The 22808-nt window shown below is 27.7% G+C and overlaps 5 protein-coding genes across 6 annotated transcripts; 3 read left to right on the top strand and 2 right to left on the bottom strand.

Annotated features, from left to right (window-relative positions):
- Positions 1-3258: 3258 nt before the first annotated feature.
- Positions 3259-6359, top strand: LOC105257990 (adiponectin receptor protein). 2 transcript variants are annotated; one of them, XM_011268972.1, is made up of 7 exons: positions 3259-3520; positions 4333-4604; positions 4679-4777; positions 4927-5098; positions 5260-5657; positions 5747-5911; positions 6084-6359. In XM_011268972.1, the coding sequence occupies exons 2-7, from the start codon at positions 4359-4361 to the stop codon at positions 6216-6218; spliced, it is 1215 nt and encodes a 404-aa protein (XP_011267274.1). In that variant the 5' UTR covers positions 3259-3520; positions 4333-4358; the 3' UTR covers positions 6219-6359. The 2 variants fall into 2 exon arrangements, with proteins under 2 accessions (XP_011267274.1, XP_011267275.1); XM_011268973.3 differs by lacking the exon at positions 3259-3520 and adding an exon at positions 3821-3920.
- Positions 6360-9607: 3248 nt separating this feature from the next.
- LOC105257989 (GDP-fucose transporter 1) lies at positions 9608-11282 on the top strand. Its single transcript, XM_011268971.3, has 4 exons — positions 9608-9749; positions 9936-10140; positions 10453-10591; positions 10674-11282. The coding sequence occupies exons 1-4, from the start codon at positions 9685-9687 to the stop codon at positions 11261-11263; spliced, it is 999 nt and encodes a 332-aa protein (XP_011267273.1). The 5' UTR covers positions 9608-9684; the 3' UTR covers positions 11264-11282.
- Positions 11283-11357: 75 nt separating this feature from the next.
- On the bottom strand, positions 11358-14227 carry LOC105257988 (glutathione hydrolase 7-like). Its single transcript, XM_011268970.3, has 9 exons — positions 14167-14227; positions 13648-13814; positions 13382-13542; positions 13241-13320; positions 12890-13165; positions 12481-12768; positions 12345-12411; positions 12027-12257; positions 11358-11935 (listed from the first exon to the last, which is right to left on the bottom strand). The coding sequence occupies exons 1-9, from the start codon at positions 14180-14182 to the stop codon at positions 11722-11724; spliced, it is 1500 nt and encodes a 499-aa protein (XP_011267272.3). The 5' UTR covers positions 14183-14227; the 3' UTR covers positions 11358-11721.
- An 806-nt stretch (positions 14228-15033) lies between these two features.
- LOC105257987 (tRNA-dihydrouridine(20a/20b) synthase [NAD(P)+]-like) lies at positions 15034-16583 on the bottom strand. Its single transcript, XM_011268968.3, has 3 exons — positions 16317-16583; positions 16033-16230; positions 15034-15811 (listed from the first exon to the last, which is right to left on the bottom strand). The coding sequence occupies exons 1-3, from the start codon at positions 16391-16393 to the stop codon at positions 15034-15036; spliced, it is 1053 nt and encodes a 350-aa protein (XP_011267270.1). The 5' UTR covers positions 16394-16583.
- Positions 16584-17543: 960 nt separating this feature from the next.
- Positions 17544-21091, top strand: LOC105257986 (SOSS complex subunit B homolog). Its single transcript, XM_011268967.3, has 2 exons — positions 17544-18398; positions 20484-21091. Exons 1-2 carry the CDS (start codon positions 17940-17942, stop codon positions 20745-20747), a joined length of 723 nt encoding a protein of 240 aa, XP_011267269.1. The 5' UTR covers positions 17544-17939; the 3' UTR covers positions 20748-21091.
- The last annotated feature ends 1717 nt before the right edge of the window (positions 21092-22808 follow it).

Genomic DNA, 22808 nt, shown 5'->3' on the forward strand with positions numbered 1-22808 from the left:
CAATGAATATTACTTTATAATAATATTTATGATAGTATTATACAGATATTTTTATAGTCTTGACATATATATACATATATATACATATATATATATACATTTTTATGATATATATGTCATTTTTTATCATCATTTTTGCAAAATTTTGTACATAATAATTAAAAAGTTTCAAATCTTTATTGTAAGAAGTATTTTAACTAATAAATAAACTTATTTTGTTACATTATTTTGTACGGATTTAATTAAACTAATTTTCGATAAAGTTAAAATTGAATACTGAAAACTGCATCATGTTATTATTGCTGCTATAAACGATTAAAGAAAAGTCGAAAATGAAGCGAATTGTCAAACAAATGTTATATGAATTTATTCATCTTTCAATCTTGTACTTTAAACAATTTTTCCCTTTTTATATATTAAATAAACATTTATTATCGAAATATTTTTCTTTATTAAATACAAATTTGTGTTACAATCTTTCATGTAGTACTATAAAGAAAAGATAAAACTGTTATTGAAAAATATTTGAAAGAAAATTCTATGCTTGAATGAAACAAAAGATTATAATTTGTTTTGATTTTAAAATTCTTAAAAAAAACTAGTCGCAGATTAATTGTGAAAAATTAATGCATAGATAACTAAAATATGCAAAAAAACAAAAAGTATTTATTTATTATTTTCTTATTGTAATATATTTTGTATATTTTCTTGCTTTAATTAAATTACTGAAATATTTTACTATTAAATTAAACTTTAAATAATGAGATATTTTTGGAGATATAAAATCTCATTAGTTTATTAGAAATAACGATATAAATTAGATTTGGAAAACTATATTTTCTATTATAGAGAAGCACGAGCAAACATATAGACCAATTAATGTAATTAAAAAATGGAGAAAATGAACTAGAAAAAAATTCCGTTTTTCTTGAACAAAAGACTTTACCGGAAAAAAAAGAAAGACAACTCATTCTTTTTATTTTCCTCTTTTTACATCTTATTTTCTGTCCTTTTTTACCTGTTTTCTAAAGCATTGTATGTATATAAGCATAGAACCTATCTATTCTTATAATTAGAACATGTTTCGATATGGAATCCGTACATTCATATACATTCATTCTCATATCCTGTATGTACATACATAGTAGAGTTCTTTCAGAAAGAAAAGCCTGAGAATGTCATCAAATCATCCTGGCCTTTTTTCTTAAATGTCCCACACTTAAATGTAACACACGTTCGTTTTATATACGTTTCTTAAACGTATCCAATGTTTTTTAACCGTAAAATTAATAAGAAGCGTTTCTAAAAAAATGTTTTTAAAACCATAGTTAAGGAAACGTATTTTTCACGTTTCTATAGACAAAATAAAAATTAATTTTTAATTAATGTCAAATTAATTTCAAATTATATATACACATATACATACATAAATATACATAAATAAAAAAAATATATATATATACATATAATTATTACGAAAACTATATTAATTTCTATTTACAAATATATGAATAAGATTACTAAGAATCACTAAGAATCAGTATTGATCTTCAATAGAAACGCTTATTTTTTGTTACTTTATCTTATATCTCTCTAATTATAGTGGAAGTAAAATTGCACTGTAAAATCAGTAATTGCTAGTTCGTTCGCATTTATCGCTACACTATTTTTTTCGTATTTAAATTTTTTAGTCATAAGAATTATATAAAGTACAAAGGGCGAAAGTTAAAATTAAAAGTATTACTTCGATTTAATTTCTGATACAATCTTAATAGAGAAGCTTCAGATATTAAATCGATTTTATATGTCGGACAAGTAAATGTCTAGCCAATAAACGAAAATGATCAGTTCATTATCTATTTAAATAAAATAAATCATCATCTAAGATCATTTAAGATGCACGTTCAATATGCATGTAAATATAAATAAAATTTTTAATTTTATATGAGGTAGATAAATTATAATCTAATATTACTGAAACAGTCAAAATTACTAATTCTTTCAGTGAAATATTATTGATTTACAGTGTTATAATAACTTGTAACTACTGTATCCGTGACTCTATTATTTACTGATTTTCACTGATAATATATTGATTCACTTTTAAAGAGTGTGTATATGAATCCATTTTTTATTAATTCCATGAGAAAAAATGTTTAACGTTAAAGAAAACGTATTTTAAACATATAACGAACGTATAACAAACGTTTAACGTAAAAAAAAACGTTTAACGTATTTTAAACATTTTTAAACATATTTTTAACAAAAAAACGTATTTTAAACATTTTTTATCAGAAAATAAATGTATCTTTTAACGTTTTCCAAGTGGACATTTCAATCAATCAGAAACGTTTTCAACAGTCGGTTATGGAACGCTTTGAAGAAACATTTGCGAAATGTTTTTGAAATGAAAATGTGCTACCTGGAACATAGAAGGTATCCCAAAAATATTTTTGAGCGATTGAACATCTTCCGGATGTCCTCTGAATGTCTTTTGAGCATAGATGTGGGACATATTAATAACAAAACGATAAAAAATATGTTTTCTTATAAGTGATATTATATATTAATATTTAGTAAATAATACTAATTAAATAATTATCTAAATAATACTAATTAAGTAATTATCTAAATAAAAACCAACAAATAATTACCTAACTAGTAATTACAACTAGTAATTATCTAAATAATATTAACAAATTCTTTAACATTAAATTTTTTAAAGATAAAAGATACAAAAAGAAAAAAATATTGCTAAAAAATATTATATACAATATTAAAAATATTTAAACACAATATTTACAAGTTCCTCAATCTGTGAATTCTTTTTTCTTACATTTTTATCAATATAATTCAAATTTTTCTCACTCATTTTTTCTCAAATTACAATAATGTCGAATGATTTTTTTTTTAAATTTAGAATAGAAAAGAAAGCCTGGGGATTATCCATCCAGCTATTACCCTATACATTTACAAGTTATTCTTATACTTCATTTTATACGAAATTACACGAAATTACAATATTATTCTAATACATAAAATTAAAGGTACAATTAAATATCTCCTTTACCCTGACTTTTAATAATAGGGATAACATTTATAATGGTAATAAAAATAATAATAATCGGAATAAATAAATAATAATAATAATAATTGAAAGGATGTCGAATGACGTCACAAAAATGACATAGTCGCCATCTAACCGTAATCGTCCCAGGCTTCTCTTTGTTGTATATATTCTGCACTCGCGTATGCGTGTGCTTTGTGTGCGGATGTGTGTGTCAGGAGTTCATTGGTTATCTGGTGGATTATGTCGCTACTCGCTTCTTGCCACTTGCCACGCGTTGCTGTTACTGCGTGGTGTTTCATTAGCATTTTTAAATTAACGGTGTAAACGTTGACAACGAACCGAGAAACGTAATTTTTTTTTTTTAAATCATCCTAACATTTTTACAGCCTAAAATTTTCCGAGGTGTGTCCGTGCAAATGTGAACATCACGGCATAGAAATCGTGCGACTTGTAAGTCCTGAAATATTTTTAAACACGTTGCTCGCGTAATATTTTATTAGCTGTATATTTTTTAAGTGTTTGTTCATATCTGTGGTGTTTTTTTTTTAACCTTCCATAACACTTTTCATGATCGCATTTATAGCAAGAAATTAAATTACGTAGAATCCAAAACGCTAACAATAAAATAAAATTATCTTTGATAAAAAAAAAATTTTTTTCTAAACTGATTAGTCAACATGACGCACAGCTATTAAACATATTTATTACGGCTTATATAATAAGCCACGGTCTTTATATACATGTAGTATATGTACTGAAAAAATCAGAACATCTTTATAAAAATTATACTTGTAACGCGAGGGTGGTATGTTTGAGATGAACGAAAATAATATCTCGATTTAGACAGCAGGTGCTAAATATTTGTAGATGCATTTGTTCTAATAATTCACAATTAATCTGTATTTTAAACTCGTCTTTACGATTCACTAAGCTTTATGTTAACCTCTTTGTTTTCTTCTTACCATATTTTGCTTGATATTTATTTCTTTATTAGAAAAAATTGTTTTACACATCTTTTCACATAAATTCATAAATAACAGAAATTTTATATTAGAAGAAATATAATTTTTAATATAGATTTTTATCTACAGAAAATTATAAAACATTTTGATATGTTGCAAGATATTTGTAATATATGAAGTATTTAGATCAAGATTTTTTTTATACGGATTCAAATATGAATTTATAGATACAGATTTCAATAGAAATCTATTATGTAACTTGTATTATTTTCTCTTATATAAAACAACAAACATTCGTAGAGTTGCAGTCAATTATATCCTGAATCATGTCGCAATACGAGGACGTCATTCTGGAGGCCAAAGAAAAGGAGGAATGTTTGGCAGGAGACTTAGGAATACGACATCGTATTCCTTGGAGCGATCGTGTATTGCTAGCTAGTGAAATACCTGGTTTACATGAAGTTAAAGAATTATTAGATGACGATGATGCAAGTTGTTTGGCAGAAGAAGAAGATGGAGTCGGATGTCCCTTGCCTTCAACTCCAGAAGATGATCATCTCCTGGATTGTGAGGTATATTTATTGTTATCTTGCGAGAAACACAAATGCAACTAACTGTTAATAAATATTTATTGTTTAAATTATAGATGACCGAAGTATTGAAAGCAGGTGTATTAAGTGATGAAATTGATCTAGGTGCATTAGCTCATAATGCAGCAGAACAGGCAGAAGAATTTGTTCGAAAGGTAATAGGCTAATATTTAGTAGCATCATTGTAATAAGAATAATAAATATTCTTCTCACTGTACAATTGCAAAAAGCTAGCTATAACAGTTTGAATTAATCTAGAAATTGTAATTAATATTCCTAGCAAGTTAAATTTGAACTTTTATAGGTATGGGAAGCGTCATGGAAACAATGTCATTTTAGAAATTTGCCAAGATGGTTGCAAGATAATGATTTCTTACATGCTGGCCATAGGCCACCACTACCTTCGTTTTATGCGTGTTTTAAAAGTATTTTTCGAATTCATACAGAAACTGGTAATATTTGGACACATTTATTAGGTATGTCTTTTTAACATTGTATATGTAATAAATAACACTCGATATATACATATCAATGTGCACTTTCTGGAAAATAGCATATATGTAGCATATTCTTTTAAACATATTCTATATAACTTTTGATTATAAATTTTGCTCATAATATATTTGATTCTTTACAGGCTGTGTTGCCTTTATTGGTATAGCTATATTTTTTCTAACACAACCTCCTATAGAAATTCAATTAGAAGAAAAATTGGTATTTGGTACCTTCTTTGCTGGTGCTATAATTTGTCTAGGAATGTCATTTGCCTTTCACACAGTTCATTGCCACAGCGAATGTGTTGGAAAGCTATTTTCAAAATTAGATTATTGTGGGATAGCTATGCTTATTATGGGTAGTTTTGTACCATGGCTTTATTATGGATTTTATTGTGATTACCAACCTAAACTAATTTATTTATCTGTGACGGTTGTCCTTGGTATAACTAGCATTGTAGTATCATTGTGGGGACGGTTTGGCGAACCAAATTATCGTCCACTCAGAGCTGGAGTTTTTATGGGATTTGGGCTTAGTGGGGTAAGTTATTTCCAACTATTTTACAGAATACAGCTTTTCTCTCACTTTAGAATAAATATTTTAAATATATCTATTATCATTATATTTAGGTAATACCAGCAGTACATTATTCCGTTGCTGAAGGTTGGTTCAAGGCAATTAGCCAAGCATCCCTTGGATGGTTAATATTAATGGGCTGTTTGTATATATTAGGTGCATTATTCTATGCTTTAAGAGTACCTGAACGTTTTTTCCCAGGAAAATTTGATATTTGGGTAAGCTTTATTAAAAAATCAATATGAATTTCTACAAAGAAAACTTAATTAGTTTGAACAATATATATATATATATATATATATATATATATATATATTGTTCAAACTAATTAATTATATATATATATATATATATATATATATATATATATATATTACATTTCAAATTTAGTTTCAGAGTCATCAAATCTTCCATGTACTAGTAATTGCTGCGGCTTTTGTACATTATCACGGTATTACAGAAATGGCAATGCATAGAATGACAATAGGCGACTGCACAAATCCGTCGCAGGTGTTAGCTTTTTAAATTTGCATATACTTCATTTTGTTGATAACTTTCATGTCAATCTATAAAAGACTACAAGAATTTCCTAAATCTTATGCCAGTGGATCTGTGCTGTTGAAAGATATGGTAAATGTATAAAATATAAAATGGATATAATTTCAATTTTGTGTTTGTGTATATATTTTAAGATGTTGCTTGTTTTTATTTAATTGTAGTTTTTATTAGTTTTAAGAATATAGAAGTTGCTTTCAAAGATATGTATATGACTGTGAATTGTATTGTTGAAAAATTTTTTGAAGTTTAAATTTAATATATATGATTGGGGTTGTGTACATATACATATATATAAATATATATTTACTTTACATAACCAAAAATTAATGGCACTGTGAAACTTTTATATATGAAAAATTTCAATGGAATCATATTGAAATATGAACTGAAGTTCCCCGAATTTCCTTGAATATGAGATGAAAGTTTACATATCATTTGAAAAGGTATAAATACAATCTATTAAATTTGAATAGTGTAAATGGAATTCCAAAGTATGTAATATAAGCTTAAATGGGCACATGTATTACTTATCTCCTTAGTTTTTGTTTTTTTTTTTTTTTTGTAAATATACGAATTATATATGAATATTTATATATTTTTTTATAAGCTCTGTTTCTTCATTATAACCTAAATGTAAATTTTCAACATATAATACAAATACAAAAATTATATAATTTCTCTTAATGATATCATAATGTTATAGTGAAGAAACAAGAGTTTTCATTCATTTATTTATGAATTATGTGTAATAATATAAATATAAATAATGATTAATCTTTTTCTTTTATCATTTAATATAATTGAAAAATTATGAAGTTTTTCTGTATCTTGGAAAAAAGACCTAAGTATTAATTGTATATGCTTTGTTAGATCTTTTTGATAAAGATAAAGTAAAGGTTAATATGTAAAATTTGTATACTTATTTCTATACTAATATAATATACAAAACAAAGTATAGACAATAAGCAATAAAAATACGCGACTAAAATTTAGGAAACAATCGTTATTACAAACGATTTTATAGCATAAGTATATATACTATAAAATCTATAATATATTTTGAAATTATTGTTGAAACAATGAAAATTTGTTTATTACTATAACATATTATGGGAAAAATATTTAATGTACCAACCAAAGTTTCCAAATGCATAATTCATTTTCCAATTGTATACTATATTTGAAGTTCTTAATATACAGAATTCTACTAAATGTATATAAGTTGTGTTTACAAAAATCCTAAAAAAAAGAAGATATAATGCTTCATCTGAATTAATGCTTCTTTGAATTAAATTTAATTAATCTAAGTGCGTGATTGCGATCTTGATTTTTTCAAACAATATAATTTGTAGTAAAATTAAAAATAACATTTTATATTTATTTTACCATATATATTTTAATATACCATATATTTTAATGCATTTCTATATCTTAATGTATGTTTGATATATGTGTAATTTTTTTTTATTATTCTAATATTCTTCAAATGTTCTTTATATTACTATATAAAGTTATGAATGGAATTCTATACAGATTTTATTATAAATTATATACAGAATTTAAAGTAAATTGTATATCCCAATATCCAACTATTTACGTTAAAACATCAATTTTATATTTATATACACTATATTATTATTGATTTATTTGTAATGAGAGAGAAACCAAAATGATCTCTATCATCTATTAAACTGTCAATCCGTTTTAATGCATTATTTAATTGTCAAGCTCTGCTCAATACACTAGTTTATTTTTACAAAGAATAAAGAAAACCAGATAAGTAACAAGATTTATCAAAATTAAACTACATATATGTCATAATATAATAGAAATTTTTTAAATTAAAATTTGAATCTAAATTAAAAATAAGAGGCAAACTTAGTTACTAAAACAGATTTTATAGGAGAACAGCTAGATTACAATTCATATATATACAAAAGTTAAACTATAAGTTTCACAAATATTTAAAATTTTTAAATTGAAAATATCTAAAACATCAAAATGTTAAAAACTGTTTAATTTATAAAAAAACGTGCATCAAAATAATATACATACACACACACACACATATATATATATATATGGGGGTGGCCACTTCTAGGAGGTACACCCTGTATATTACATATAAATCAAAGCATTAAATATAATCCAAAATATGAAAACAACATATACTAAAATCAGGTAATATTTATTTGTTACTTGAAAATATAAAATGTTTTATATTGTACACACACACACACACATATATATATATATATATATATATATATATATATATAAACTAAAATAAACATTAAAAATATTAAAAGTAAAAGCTTGATTAAATTATTTGTATTTTAAGAAGCTATGAAAAAAATATAAATTATTTTACATTAAAATCTCACGAATCTCTCAATTATTAGTTAGTTCTCTAAATGCTCTAAATAAATTTCTTCTCTTACGTTATTCCTTTCACTACTTGTCATATTCGCTTTGCACGCTTTATGAGCATTATTCTGTCTTTATTGCACATCGAATATCAAACGAAGATAGAGCGATTCTTTCAACACATTTCAACACTCGTCAAAATGAATACCCATGTGATAAACACATGAGAAAGAGAGAGAAAAAGTGAATAAAAGATAGCATGCTAAAATAGTTTCATTTTGCAAATGTGCCATTTAAATTTAGGGAAAATATTAAAAACATTTAGGGAAAATATTAAAATATACACATATAAAGAGAAAATGTTGAAAAATGTGTGTGCGTGTCAAACTCGAGATAAACTGTCAAGTCAAGGAGGTCGACTCCATGTGCGTGTAAAATTAGCCTCTCTCGCAGTTTTAATAAAGTTAAATTGTAAAATTATTTTATATATATATATATATATATATATATATATATATCGTAATCTGATCACTTTTATTAATATGATCTCTCAAATATATACATATATTAATATTGGAAAAAATTCCATCGTATTTAACCTCAAAATTATTTGACATTTCAGCTCAATCCGGCAATCAAAACTCGACAATATTCGAAGATACTTTATAAATAAAGAATAGTATACGATTACAAAATAAACGAATAATGTTAAATGTAAGCTTTTATCATATTCTTAAGCTATTATCAGTTGTCATTAAATGTATGCCTCAGCATAACGAGTAAAACTTTAGGCTTTAGACAGATATTTATATACAATTTAATTACATTTATATATACTTTATGTGATTTTCAATTATTTGACATTTCATCGAAATATTTTGATTTTATGTATAATTGTTTATGGTATATTTTTTATAGTAATATATAAAACAATAATTCGACAGAAAAACACTCAATGCAAGTTGTCAGTGCTACATAATTATTTTGTAACCATACGAATAATTTATCCATATTTTTGACTGAAATATATATATAATTTTTTCCAAAATATATAAATTTTATCAAGATGAGCTTGGAAAAAGGACTTGCATCCAAATATATATACATTACATTTGTAATTGCAGCCTACTGGTAAGTTGTAAACTAATATTAGATTGTTTGCATATTCTCTCTCTCAATTTTATCAATTTATTTTTATTAAATACCCTTATATATTAGATTCTTTTATAATATAAAGAATATGCTCAGTATAATTGTTATAAATTTTGATATAATTATATATATATAAAACTACATATATTTTTAAATCATTTTTAGGATAATATCCATTTTAACTGTATTTGTAAATAAGGCACTCTTATCCAGTAAAGCTGTGAATTTGGATGCCCCTCTATTTGTAACTTGGTTTCAATGCATAGTGAGTACAGTTATTTGCATTATTTTACGCAAACTATCACAATGGTTCCCAGGATACATTGAAATTGCAGATGGTAGTCCATTTAAAAAGGATGTTTTAAAAAAGGTATATAAATTCTCTTAACAATATTGTATAATTATTATTTTTCAATCATATAAAAATAGATTCAATTTTCAAACAATTCGCATTGCTATTTTCAATTTTTAATAGTTAGATATGTAAATTGTCGATATTCAACATTGCAAGTTACAAACAAAATTACGAAATATTATTAAAATGTCCAATAAATTTATGAAATCTTTAAGAAAATTAAAATATATGGAAGATAAGATCTTGAACTTTCTGAAATCTTCTCTTCAAATTTTTTTATTTTTGTGAAAGTATATATAATGTGTTTATATAGACAAACTTTTATAGGTACTGCCATTATCACTCCTGTTTACTGGAATGATAGCAACTAATAACTTGTGTTTAAAGTATGTTGGTGTCGCTTTTTATTATATAGGCCGTTCGCTAACGACTGTATTTAATGTGGTGTTTACCTATATCTTACTTGGTGAGAAATTTACAAAAAAAAAACTTTAAACAAAAACTTTGATTTAAAAATTATTGAAGAAATTAATCGATCAAAATTACAGGGCAAAAAACATCCTTCAAATGCATAATGTGCTGTGCAGTAATCGTTTCTGGGTTTTGGCTGGGTGTAGATCAGGAGCATGTAGCAGGTTCCTTATCCATTCTTGGTACATTTTTCGGTGTGCTCGGATCATTGTCATTATCTTTATATTCCATCCGTTTAAAGCAGACACTACCAGCTGTAAATAACGACATTTGGTTACTTTCTTATTATAACAATGTATATAGCATTATTATCTTTATTCCATTAATGATAATTAGCGGTGAACCAACAATTGTATACAATTACGAGAAACTTGGATATCCTCTTTTCTGGGGTGCTATGACGATTGGTGGTGTATTTGGTTTTGCCATTGGATACTTTACTGCGCTTCAAATAAAGGTCACATCTCCTCTAACACATAATGTTAGCGGTACTGCAAAAGCATGTGCTCAAACAGTTCTAGCAACTTATTGGTTTAATGAAGAAAAATCATTTCTTTGGTGGATAAGTAATATCATTGTACTTACTGCCAGTGCATTTTATGCAAGGATTAGGCAATTAGATTTAAGTAAAGAATATAAAATGGAGAGACAGCAGCTTAAAGTATAACAATAATATATAATTTTATTAGAATTTATATATGTATATATATATCATTTTTTTACAATTGTATATATTGTTATATATTTTCTTAAAAATACATTTTTTAAAAATACGAAGTATAATGTAGAAAGCACTTTTTATAAGTAAGTATGTATGTTAAATTCAAACTGATGCAAAAGTTCATTTTAGTTTTGCAACAGTGTATAAATATATGTATTTACACTTATTCATGTAAAACAGTATTGTAATAGAGAATTAATGTTTTAATATTTACAAAATATCTATACCTTTCATTTCACTTATATAATGATATAACTTAAACAATCGATCACCTTTATTGCGTGTGCCCACGAATATTTGTGATAACATCTAAGTCTAAAATTATATTTTCTAATATCACAGTGTTATGCGATCTTTAAGATTCTTAAGATTTTTGATATGTATTCTTATAACAAGGAGTATATTTAAAATCGGGATGCTATTCCGTTTCCACGACTATCAGAATGACTCGATAACGAATCTTTCTTCTTAATAATTGCATTTATACTTTTTATAAGTAAATTATCATCAAAGATAGGTAATGATAATATCATGGGATATAATCGAGCCTGCAATGCAGTGTCTATCGAATGTCTTTGATTATTTTCTATCATTATACCATCAGGAGCAAAATAATATCTGTAAAAACAAATAAAATGATACAGTGTGTATGTATGTGCAAGATAATATTTTATCAATTTATCTAAAATTATTAAATCTTTTCATGTACCTGGGATATTCTATTGCGGCGGAAACGTTAAGAGCACGAACGATAAGATTATAAAGGATTTGCCCATTAAGAAAAACATCGTCCGAACCAAATACTCCACGTAATCCACATATTCCCTTTTCATAATGGAAAATAATAGGGATAAATGTAAATAAGTCATTATCGTCGACATTATCTAACAAAAATCCAGCGTCCGTCATATTTCCAGGTCCCAAAGGTGAACTTAAACCACTGCATTATTTATAATATATTAAAAAATATAACAATATGTAAAGTTATCCAATAGATATGTAAATATAAATGATTTGAATTACTAACGATAAAATGCAAACATATGTTTCTTGCCAATCCATTGCCATAACTCCAGTAAATGCTCCTCTTTCCCCTAAAATCGTGATCATATGATTATTAAACAATTATGCTTGCCAGTAATAATTAGAGCGATATGACTCACCATGTTGCACATGAGAAGACGAATATATGTGCATCAATGTTTCTGCGACAAGAGTTAGCGATTCTATTGTGGACGCGTTTCCCATTAAAATTGGAAGGCTCTCCAATGTCTCAATTACTGTTTGCATAAGAGACATACGCGGTGGGTAATAAATTGTATGATGATGTAATGTTGAGCTTTGTGCAATTGTTAAAGTGGGCATGTAACTTGCTAATTCTTGCAAAGAATCTTCATGTAAATTACTACTACTGTGCAGAATTTTATTCGACAAATTACCATTGTAGAATACTAAAAAAAAAATTAAGAAGTTTTAATACAATCCTATTAAGAAAATCAAAATAACGTTGCATGAAAATTATTATTTGCAATTGAAGATTAAATTGCAAAAATAATATAATACATAGTGTACCTTTTACACCGTATTCTGCCACCATATCTAATGTATTTGCAAGCTCATGCAATTGTAATATATCACCTGGATTCAAAGGACCATTATAATGTGTTCCATAATCTGTATTTCTTGATACTTCATCCACAAGATCCTTAGATACAACAAAACCCTCTCGAGCCAACTTAGCAGAGGGTTCTACTATATCATGCCATGGCAGGTTGCCATATATTATATGAGCAAATTCTAATCCTTTTAGTAGAGCTGGCAAACGAATTCCAGCTTTAGCAAAGAAACCTATATTATGTAGATAAGTAATATTATATATATTGAATTTCTTTTTATCACATAAATAGAACAGAATACACAAACCTTTATCAGCATTATTTGCAAAATCAATAACAACTGGATGAATGTCACTTTTAGAATTATATATCATTATGTAACCACCTCTGAAAGGAAAAAGATATTTAAAAAAACATAACATAATTAAGATTTTAGTCTATATCTCACCCGCCAAGACCAGTTTTATGAGGTGCTACTACAGTCATGCAAATGGTTGCAGCTATTGCAGCATCCACTGCATTGCCTAATTTCCTTAATATTCTAGTACCAATTTGAGAACAATTTGAATAATCTGTAGCAACTGCTCCATGTATGCCATGAAGGCTATTCTAAAATAATTAGAATTTTATTAGAATTTTTTATTACACTAAATATATATATATATATATATATATATATATATATATATATATATAGTTTTTTTAATTTATTACCTGTGGTATATTTTCAGTATAAAGAATCTGCAGCACCAACATAGTAGTGATAGCAAAAGTCAACGCAACAAAACAGACAATGATAAAATTTAGTCCATTGCCACAGTAAACACATAATCTATATTTGTAACTTTTTTCCCTTGTTAAAGGACATTCTTCCGTAATGTCTAGAACCATGTTAAATTATAATCTTTTTTTCTCATTGTATTTCATATGAATGAAAAACTTTGAAAGATGTATAAAAATTTGTTAGGAAAAATAGAATAAAATAATATAGTTAGAAAAGGTTTAAAAAAGAGATTTTTAATAAATAAACATTAATACAATCTATATTAAATCTTATTGATAAGTTAGAGATATTACAATACAAGAGAAATACTTTATATTATATATATATTAATCTCAATTTCTAAAAATATTAGCGTTTAATAATTATGATAATTAGATATTTTCATAAGTTATGCAAATATATGCTACAAATATAGACCAATGCAAGGCAAAATTTTGTACAAGACTTACGTGAATTATAACTCATTTTATTAAATTCACTATCTATAATATTTTCAAATATTATTTATAATAATAATCATACACATATATACGCAGTATTACATTTGTTAGCAGTACAATAATGCGAAAATCGTTTTGATTTATCAATGAAAACAAATGTGTCATCAAAAAGAATGTGAAAATAAGCGAGTCGGAATAAAAATAGAAATAAAGAGGACAACAAAAAACAAAGAAGAGAGAAAACTCTCTCTTTTCAAACAAGTTTTATTTTACTGCCATCTGTAGATGTGGAATCTGAGAGGAATTAAATAAAATGGCGACTTATAAAGCGGGTTTTTTAAAAAATTTGAGACCGACTAAATATCGATTTAGGAGTTTCTTCCTCCGATTTTTAAATAAAGAAAAATCATTTTTTTATATATTGCATTTTCTTAAAATTTAAAGTTTTACATTTTCTTAAAATTTAAAGTTTTTACAAAATTTGTTTCTCAATAAAACCTGTAGAATTTATATACATACTGTATATCTTCGATGAAACCGGAAAGAAAAAAATATATAGATATTTTTTTTCCTTTCCATATATATATTAAATTCTAAAACAAAATTTTTTTTGTACACAGTTACTTTGTTTAAAGAATACATATAAAAAAAATTAAAACATTAAAACAATAAAACATTAAAACTTCTATTAAAATCAATCTTGTAAAAATCAGATATAAAATTTTTTAAATATAAAATTTTACTTCTATAGAAAATAATTTAAACTAGATGCAAATTAAAAAAAAAAAAAAGAAAAATCTTTAAAATACGCTGAAAAAAATTGAAAATCTTTTGTCTCAGAGAAGTGAAAATAGGTTAAAGTTAAAAACATATTTTTTATGAATTTGCATCAAATATATTTCCCAAAAAATTAAATGAATCATCATCCCAATAATTAATAAATTGTTTTCTATGCTGTACATATGAAATATCAAAATTGCACTTGGTTAATTCCATTAAATTATGTTGAATACTTGGTCTGATATTATAATAATTTTCTAAAAATTCTAATACAGATGATTTATTTTGTAAATTGTTGAAAAATATTCGCTCTTTCTTCGGTAGAATTTTTTCCAACATGAATACTAAATGATGATGGAAACATTGAAATTCTGTTGGAATAGTCGATGTAATATTCAACCAATCTTGAATGCAAACAAGTGGAGTAGTAGAATGTCCCGAAAATAATGCTGGATTGTTTAAAATACCTCTAGCAGACATTACTCCTTCGCATCTAGATTCCTTAAATAAAAATTCCGCATCTTCTAAATTTTTCACATCACCATTTGCAACTAGAGGCAACTGTATATGATCTCTAAGAAGCTTTAGATTGTCCAAGTCAATTGGTTCATTACGCATCTCAGGAGTCCTTGCATGGACTGTTAAAAATGAAGCACCAGCTTTTTCCAAGACTTGACATAACATTATTGTCTGACGTATATCCTTTAACAGGCGTATCTTCACAGAAACAGTGAATGGTCTTGGAATATGATTTCTGATTTCATATATCAAATCTTTTACAAGTTCCGGTTTTTTCAATAAATCAGCACCATATCCTTCCTTGATAGCCCAACGTTGCGGACAACCACAATTCAGATCTACACCATTGCAATACCTATTAATTACAAAATAAATAAAATAACAAGCAATACAAAAAACAATATATAAATAATGTTTCTTTGTCTATTTATTAATTTAAATAATAATAGAGAGTATTATAATAATACTCATAATAAATAATATTTCTTTATCTATTTATTAATTTGACAAAAAACAAGCATTTGCAATATTATTGCATAAAATATATGTATAAGCTATAATATATAATAAACTTACGGTGCAACCATTTCTGCGGCACCAACAAAATCGTTTACAGTTTTAGCCGCAAATTGGACAATTAGTGGATTATCCTCTTTATGCGTAGTAAACTCATTTTCTCTAGCTTTTAAAGATCGGACAAACGAATCGGCTAAGATCATAGGCGTAAAACATATATCGCATCCGTATCGTCTTACAAGTGTCCTAAATTGTAATCTACAATCATAGCGGAAAAAAAAATTAATAATATAATTTACATGAATCAATTTTTAAGAATTATCATTTTATTTTATTATACTCACTTGCTATATCTAACCATCGGAGCACATATTTTTATCATTCTCGGTTCTTTTAACATTGCCACTATATCGGTTGTCATTTTATATTTTCGATAATTATTTGGATTGAAAAAAGGACGATCTTATGTAAGGATAACTGAGAATTACAATAATAAAAAAAAAGATTTTAATTATATTAGCAGAATATTAGAATCATACATATAATTTGTTGATATCTACATCGAATTCATCAAAGTACACTTTATATATTCATGACATTTCCGTTTGTATACAGAGAGAAGCTTGAGAGGTGTCATGGCCTGCTTTTAGGTAATCCCTGAAAGTGATACTCCCTCTATGGACATTGAAAACGTGGACATGAACTACAAAGCCAATGTCCATGAATGTTCTCAGAGGAGACCACAGCTCATTCACCACAGCCAATTATATCGACTTGTGCCTAGGGTAACCAGCAACGATTGACCAATCAGAGAGTCCTATTTTGAATTGGCCAATTGGCGACGTGGTCAATCGAGTGTCACCCTCATATAGAGATTTCTATCCTATTCTAATTTTCCAATTGGTTAAAGCAGAATTATCGCTCCGGTAAAATCCTTCCCAAAAACATGACTCAAAAAATATTTCGAGATAATATTCAAAAAAAATCCATAAATAACGGATGAGTATCTCTCTAAATGTGACGCGTTTTTTACAACAAAGGATAGAAGATATCTTTTTCTGTCTGTCATTCGACCCAAAAGAAATATCTAAACACGCGAAGGAAAAATATACGGAAGGCATCTACAGATATATAAGCTCCATGACCACAGCCAATTATATCGACTTGTGCCTAAGGTAACCAGCAACGATTGACCAATCAGAGAGTCCTATTTTGAATTGGCCAATTGGCGACGTGGTCAATCGAGTGTCACTCTCATATAGAAATTTCTATCCTATTCTAATTTTCCGATTGGTTAAGCAGAATACTCGCTCCGGTAAAATCCTTTCCAAAAACATGACTCAAAAAATATTTCGAGATAATATTAAAAAAAAATCCATAAATAACGGATGAGTATCTCTCTAAATGTGACGCGTGTTTTACAACAAAGGATAGAAGATATCTTTGTCTGTCATTCGACCCAAAGGAAATATCTAAACACGCGAAGGAAAAATATACGGAAGGCATCTACAGATATATAAGCTCTATGACGATGATGCTGCGCGCGTGTCATTCGATGAACGGTGGCGCTACAAACTAAGAGAATGACATGGCCGACCCATGTCACCTATCAACGACACTCCCTTCTCATTTCTCTGATGCACCACCGACTCTGTCGTTAAGCTCTGTCTCACCGAGTCGGTGATATTTTTCGAGTACGCGAACGATCCTCGATTCCTCTCCAAAACCCCAAGGGCCGAGCTTGATTAACGAGAGGGGTCGAGCGGGGCGGAAGGGGGAAGGTACTCCGAGTGTGGGGGACAACGTGCACTTTGACGCACGGACGTCCGTCGTGCGTCATTTGGGTAACACGCGTCGCGTGCGACAGATACACGGGACGAGCGTCCTCGATAAGGACGCTCGATCGCTCGCGCGTGTGTATGTGTGTATGTGTCGTGCGTGCGTAGGCACGAGTCGCTGTAGGGACGATGGATTACGTGCTGATAAAGGATATCCGGGCGGGCCAGAAGAACATCAACGTAGTGTTTATCGTTTTGGAGGTTAGCCACCCTACCATCACTAAAGAGAACCGCGAAGTTCGAACGTTCAAAGTGGCCGACAGCACCGCCTGCATGAACGTCTCCATCTGGGACGAGCCCGGCCAGCTTCTGATGCCGGGCGACATCGTGCGGCTCACCAAGGGCTACGCGTCCGTCTGGCGGCAGTGCCTGACCCTGTACTCGGGCAAGAACGGCGATATACAGAAGATAGGGGAGTTCTGCATGGTGATCAACGAGCAGGTCAACATGAGCGACCCGAATCCGATTCTGTCGCAGCAGCTGGTGAATCAGAGCGGCTCGGGCCCGCCCGGCAGCAACGTCAACAACAGCATCACCAACAACGGCAACGCCAATAGTATCTCGGGTCAATCGGGACGGCAGCCCTTGGTACATGATGTTTTGAAAATTTCGCCCACGATGCTTTTCTTTCTAATTCTTCTTTTCATTCGCGCATTGTCAGAATTGTTATTAATTTAATTTATGTTATAAATTAATTTTCTCCAGGGTCGAATTATATGTTGCTTCAATTTCTTGTTGGGATTGTTGATCTAGATGAATTTTTTTATAATTCACTATGTAACTAGTTCAGGAATGTACCCAGCAAATATTAAATAACAGTTATATTAATAATTTCCTACTCAACAAAATAATTGTTACGTGTTATGTAACAGTTATATTGTTGAGTGGGAAATTACAACTAACAATTATATAAAAAATTATATAAATGTTACTTGGTGTTTGCTGAATAGGAATCATTTTCTTCAATATTGTGAGAGAATCAGAAAGACAATGTCTTATTCGATAATTCTATCATTTACAGATAAAAATATTTAGAAATGAATACTATTTAATTGAATATTTCACTCGCAATGCTCCACTTTTCTTTCTGATTCTTATTTTCATTCACGCATGTCAGAATTATTATATTAATTTTCTCCAGTCTCGAATTATATGTTGCTTCAATTTCCTGGGATTGTTGATCTAGATGAATTTTTTTATAATTTACTATGTAACTAGTTTAGGAATATACCCAGCAAATATTAAATAACAGTTATATTAATAATTTCCTACTCAACAAAATAATTGTTATGTGTTATGTAACAGTTATATAACATGTAACAGTTATATTGTTGAATGGAAATTACAACTAACAATTATATAAATGTTACTGGTGTTTGCTGAGGAATCATTTTCTTCAATATTGTGAGAGAGTCAGGAAAACAATGTCTTATTCGATACTTCCATCATTTACAGATAAAAATATTTAGAAATAAATACTATTTAATTGAAAATTTTACTCGCAATGCTCCACTTTTTTTTTTAATTCTTTTCATTCGCGCATTGTCAAAATTATTATATTAATTTTCTCCAGTGTCGAATTATATCTTACTTCAATTTCCTGTTGGGATTGTTGATGTAGATGAATTTTTTTATAATTTATTATGTTACAAGTTTAGGAATATATCCAGCAAATATTAAATAACAGTTATATTAATAATTTCCTACTCAACAAAATAATTGTTACAGGTTATGTAACAGTTATGTAGCAGTTATATAACATGTAACAATTATATTGTTGAGTGGGAAATTACAATTAACAATTATATAAATGTTACTGGTGTTTGTTGAGTAGGAACCATTTTCTTCAATATTGTGAGAGAGTCAGGAAAATAATGTCTTATTCAATATTTCCATCATTTAGATAAACATGTTTAGAAATGAATACTATTTAATTCATATATATTAAAAACTATTTATATATTTAAATGAATAACAAATGACAATATATGAGCTGGAAAAGTATACCAAAAAAGTAACATTAATCTGTTTTTATATAGACAACGACTCGAACGCATTTCGATTAAGGATGTTTTGTATCTATTTTCAAAATATTGAAAATTTAATGAAAATTGTACAGAATGTCCTTACATATGTTTTAGAATCTTCAGTACAATTTTTAAATCTATTCATTAAAGCGTTCACAAGTTATAAGGATTTTAATTTGCACCGAATTAACATGTGTTCTTATGGGAAACGTATAACGTCGATTCAAATAATAAAAACACATGGAAATAATATTCAGAATTTGTTTAAAATTTGCAAAAGTTTAGACACAGAGGAAATATTTGATCGAATAATATTATACAAATACTAACTGATTAAAAAGATATTAAATATAATTCAATAAAGTTAGCCATGTATCTGTCACAAGGCGAAATTTTCTGCCAAAAGTTAATCATTTCGATTAACAAAATTCGGAATATTTCAATAAAAACGCAATAAATATTAAAAAATACATCTCTGTACTGTAGCTAAAATCAAATTGTAATATTCCACACAATTTCTCATATTCAAAATACACCAAAAGTGGATATTCGTTCAATATTGATTTTCAGCTACTTTTTGCTGGGATTGTACAAAATATCTGTAAAGCTAATTTCGATTAAAAACACGTGCAATCTCTATCTGCAGGCTATCCAGAGTAACACGACAACTCCCAGTAGCGGAGCCACGGCGAGTTCGACGACCGCGAAAAGCGGAAACGGTGGCAGCGGTAACGGTAACAATGTCGGCAATGTCGGAAGCGGTAGCGGTGGCGGCTCCGGTCTACCCGGTGGCTCGGTGCGATACTCGTCGTCAGAACGAGAGTCGACGGCAAAGTCGGCACCGACAACCAAGAGCAACTCGCGCGGCCGCGGTGGCTACAGGAACGGGAATCGCAGCGACCGGAGATAACACACGAGAAGAAAGCGGCTGATCATATACGTGTAACGAACAAACCAATGTGTGTGTGTGTGTGTGTGCGTGTGTGTGCGTGCACGAACACTTGCGCGTTGTGTATAATATATTATTTCTTTTTTCTTTTAAACTCTGATTCTTGACGCATTTTTTGAACAAATATGTAATTTTGAGATGTAATGACAAACTAGCACTATTTGATCGAGATTGAATCCGCGAATGCGATCTTAACCGAAAATCGCAAATAATCACCATAATAATGGATGTTTAATTCATTTTTCGAGCAATTTTGCTGCATTGTTTCAAATATTGATTAAAGTCTTGCAAATTTTTAAAAAATCTAACAAATTTATCTTTGTTTCTACATATTTAAGTATACTTTTTAAATTTTCCTTTTATTTAAAAAATATGAATCTCTTGAAATATGAAAATCTTAATAAATATATGTCTTAAAAAGTTTTGAAAATTTTGATCACATTAAAAACTTTTCTCATTTGTAAAATATGACAGAAAAATCATATTATGCTCTGTGTGTTTGTGTGTATGTGTGCGTGCGTGCGTGTGTGTAAAACTGTAGAATATATAACATATATTTATAATGTGTATATTAGTTAAAATTAAAAAATAAATTAATATTAAGATTAATTAATTTTTTAATTAAGAAATTGATATATCCATAAAAGGTAACATATCTCAGTGAGCATCTTTTTTTTTTCTTTCTTTGCAGGATGAAATCCTGAGTAATCTGCATTTTGAAATGTTATCTTTTATGAAGTGTTATCTTTTATGTTATTTTTGTTCATTATTGTTTTTGCTTTTATGACATTTGCACAATATGCACATAAATTAATTAAAATTTATATTTAAAATTTAAATATTGCGCGCCTATTTTTATTATCTCTACATAATATATTTAAGAAAAAATGTAAAATGTATTAAGAACTTTGACAAAAAAATTCTTTAAAACTTTTACCATCGTTAAGATTTTTAAAACTTAATTGTTAAATCTTATAACACTTAATGATATTGTATATGACTCAAAATATGCTTGTTGGTGTATTGCTACTTATCAATTGTGTTCCAATCTGTAAATAATTCATATAATTGGAAAGCATGCCTTTTTTTTGCTCTAAAGAATTTTTTTATGAATGACTGAATCCTTTCTCCATCTTTATCGGGTAAACTCTCTTAATTATAATGAAAACAGATATGGCATCCTATGTCAGAAAAATGAGTAAATATATATATAATATATAAAAAAATATTTTCTTCATTAGCATAATGATTTAAAATTAAATTTAACATTTTGAGAAAAAATACAGGTAATATTATTATCTAAAGCTTATTCAAATAAAGTTAGATAAGATCAAAAATGATAAAATCTAAAGTTTATTCAATACGGATAGAGCGATTTCTAGTCAGCTACATGTATTTACAGAAAAATATATACACAATAATTATTGTTTCAATAGAACATTGAGTTCTTTATATATTGCAGAAAAAATTAAGGTGATTATAACTATGCGAAATTATTTTTACTAGTTTTTAAATATGGAATACCAATCTGTTATTTAATGTATCTAATTAAAAAATTATTCTCTTTTTACGTGTATAAATTTTACGATTCTATTACGCGAATATTCATATATTCATATTTATATATTCTGAAGATATTGAACATTGAGTTTATTTTGCCAATTTTCCTAATGATTAACACTTTCAGCCATTAAATCATGAATGATATCAATTGTTATTTACGCGGAATAATTCATAATCAAAACTGACAAAACTGATACCACTATTGCAATATATAATAATAAAAATATCTTCTTTATGATGAAAATAAAACAATCTGACGAGACTGGAATAGACAATGAATGAATTATAATAAAAATTGGATTGAGATAAAAAAATTCGCTTATTGATACACCCATTTATTTTAGTCCATTAATTTTGATTAACAAAATTCAGTTTTTTACATTTTATATATGTGTGTCTCTTTTTCTCTTTAAAGTAAATGAATTATATTTCGCAAAATTGTCAAGCAATTTCATCATT

The sequence above is a fragment of the Camponotus floridanus genome, unplaced genomic scaffold, assembly GCF_003227725.1.
Source record: "Camponotus floridanus strain SB8 unplaced genomic scaffold, Cflo_v7.5 scaffold14, whole genome shotgun sequence".
NCBI classification, from domain to species: Eukaryota; Metazoa; Arthropoda; class Insecta; order Hymenoptera; family Formicidae; genus Camponotus; species Camponotus floridanus.

Coding starts and splice junctions, on each gene's coding strand:
- LOC105257990 (XM_011268972.1), top strand. CDS start 4,359: ATGTCGCAATACGAGGACGTCATTCTGGAGGCCAAAGAAAAGGAGGAA. Junction 4,605..4,678: donor ATCATCTCCTGGATTGTGAG/GTATATTTATTG, acceptor TTTAAATTATAG/ATGACCGAAGTATTGAAAGC. Junction 4,778..4,926: donor CAGAAGAATTTGTTCGAAAG/GTAATAGGCTAA, acceptor GAACTTTTATAG/GTATGGGAAGCGTCATGGAA.
- LOC105257989 (XM_011268971.3), top strand. CDS start 9,685: ATGAGCTTGGAAAAAGGACTTGCATCCAAATATATATACATTACATTT. Junction 9,750..9,935: donor TTTGTAATTGCAGCCTACTG/GTAAGTTGTAAA, acceptor AATCATTTTTAG/GATAATATCCATTTTAACTG. Junction 10,592..10,673: donor GTTTACCTATATCTTACTTG/GTGAGAAATTTA, acceptor TCAAAATTACAG/GGCAAAAAACATCCTTCAAA.
- LOC105257988 (XM_011268970.3), bottom strand. Junction 13,543..13,647: donor ATACTGAAAATATACCACAG/GTAATAAATTAA, acceptor TAATTATTTTAG/AATAGCCTTCATGGCATACA. Junction 13,166..13,240: donor TGCAAATAATGCTGATAAAG/GTTTGTGTATTC, acceptor TACATAATATAG/GTTTCTTTGCTAAAGCTGGA.
- LOC105257987 (XM_011268968.3), bottom strand. CDS start 16,393: ATGACAACCGATATAGTGGCAATGTTAAAAGAACCGAGAATGATAAAA. Junction 16,231..16,316: donor CCGATGGTTAGATATAGCAA/GTGAGTATAATA, acceptor CTATGATTGTAG/ATTACAATTTAGGACACTTG. Junction 15,812..16,032: donor GCCGCAGAAATGGTTGCACC/GTAAGTTTATTA, acceptor TGTAATTAATAG/GTATTGCAATGGTGTAGATC.
- LOC105257986 (XM_011268967.3), top strand. CDS start 17,940: ATGGATTACGTGCTGATAAAGGATATCCGGGCGGGCCAGAAGAACATC. Junction 18,399..20,483: donor AATCGGGACGGCAGCCCTTG/GTACATGATGTT, acceptor CTCTATCTGCAG/GCTATCCAGAGTAACACGAC.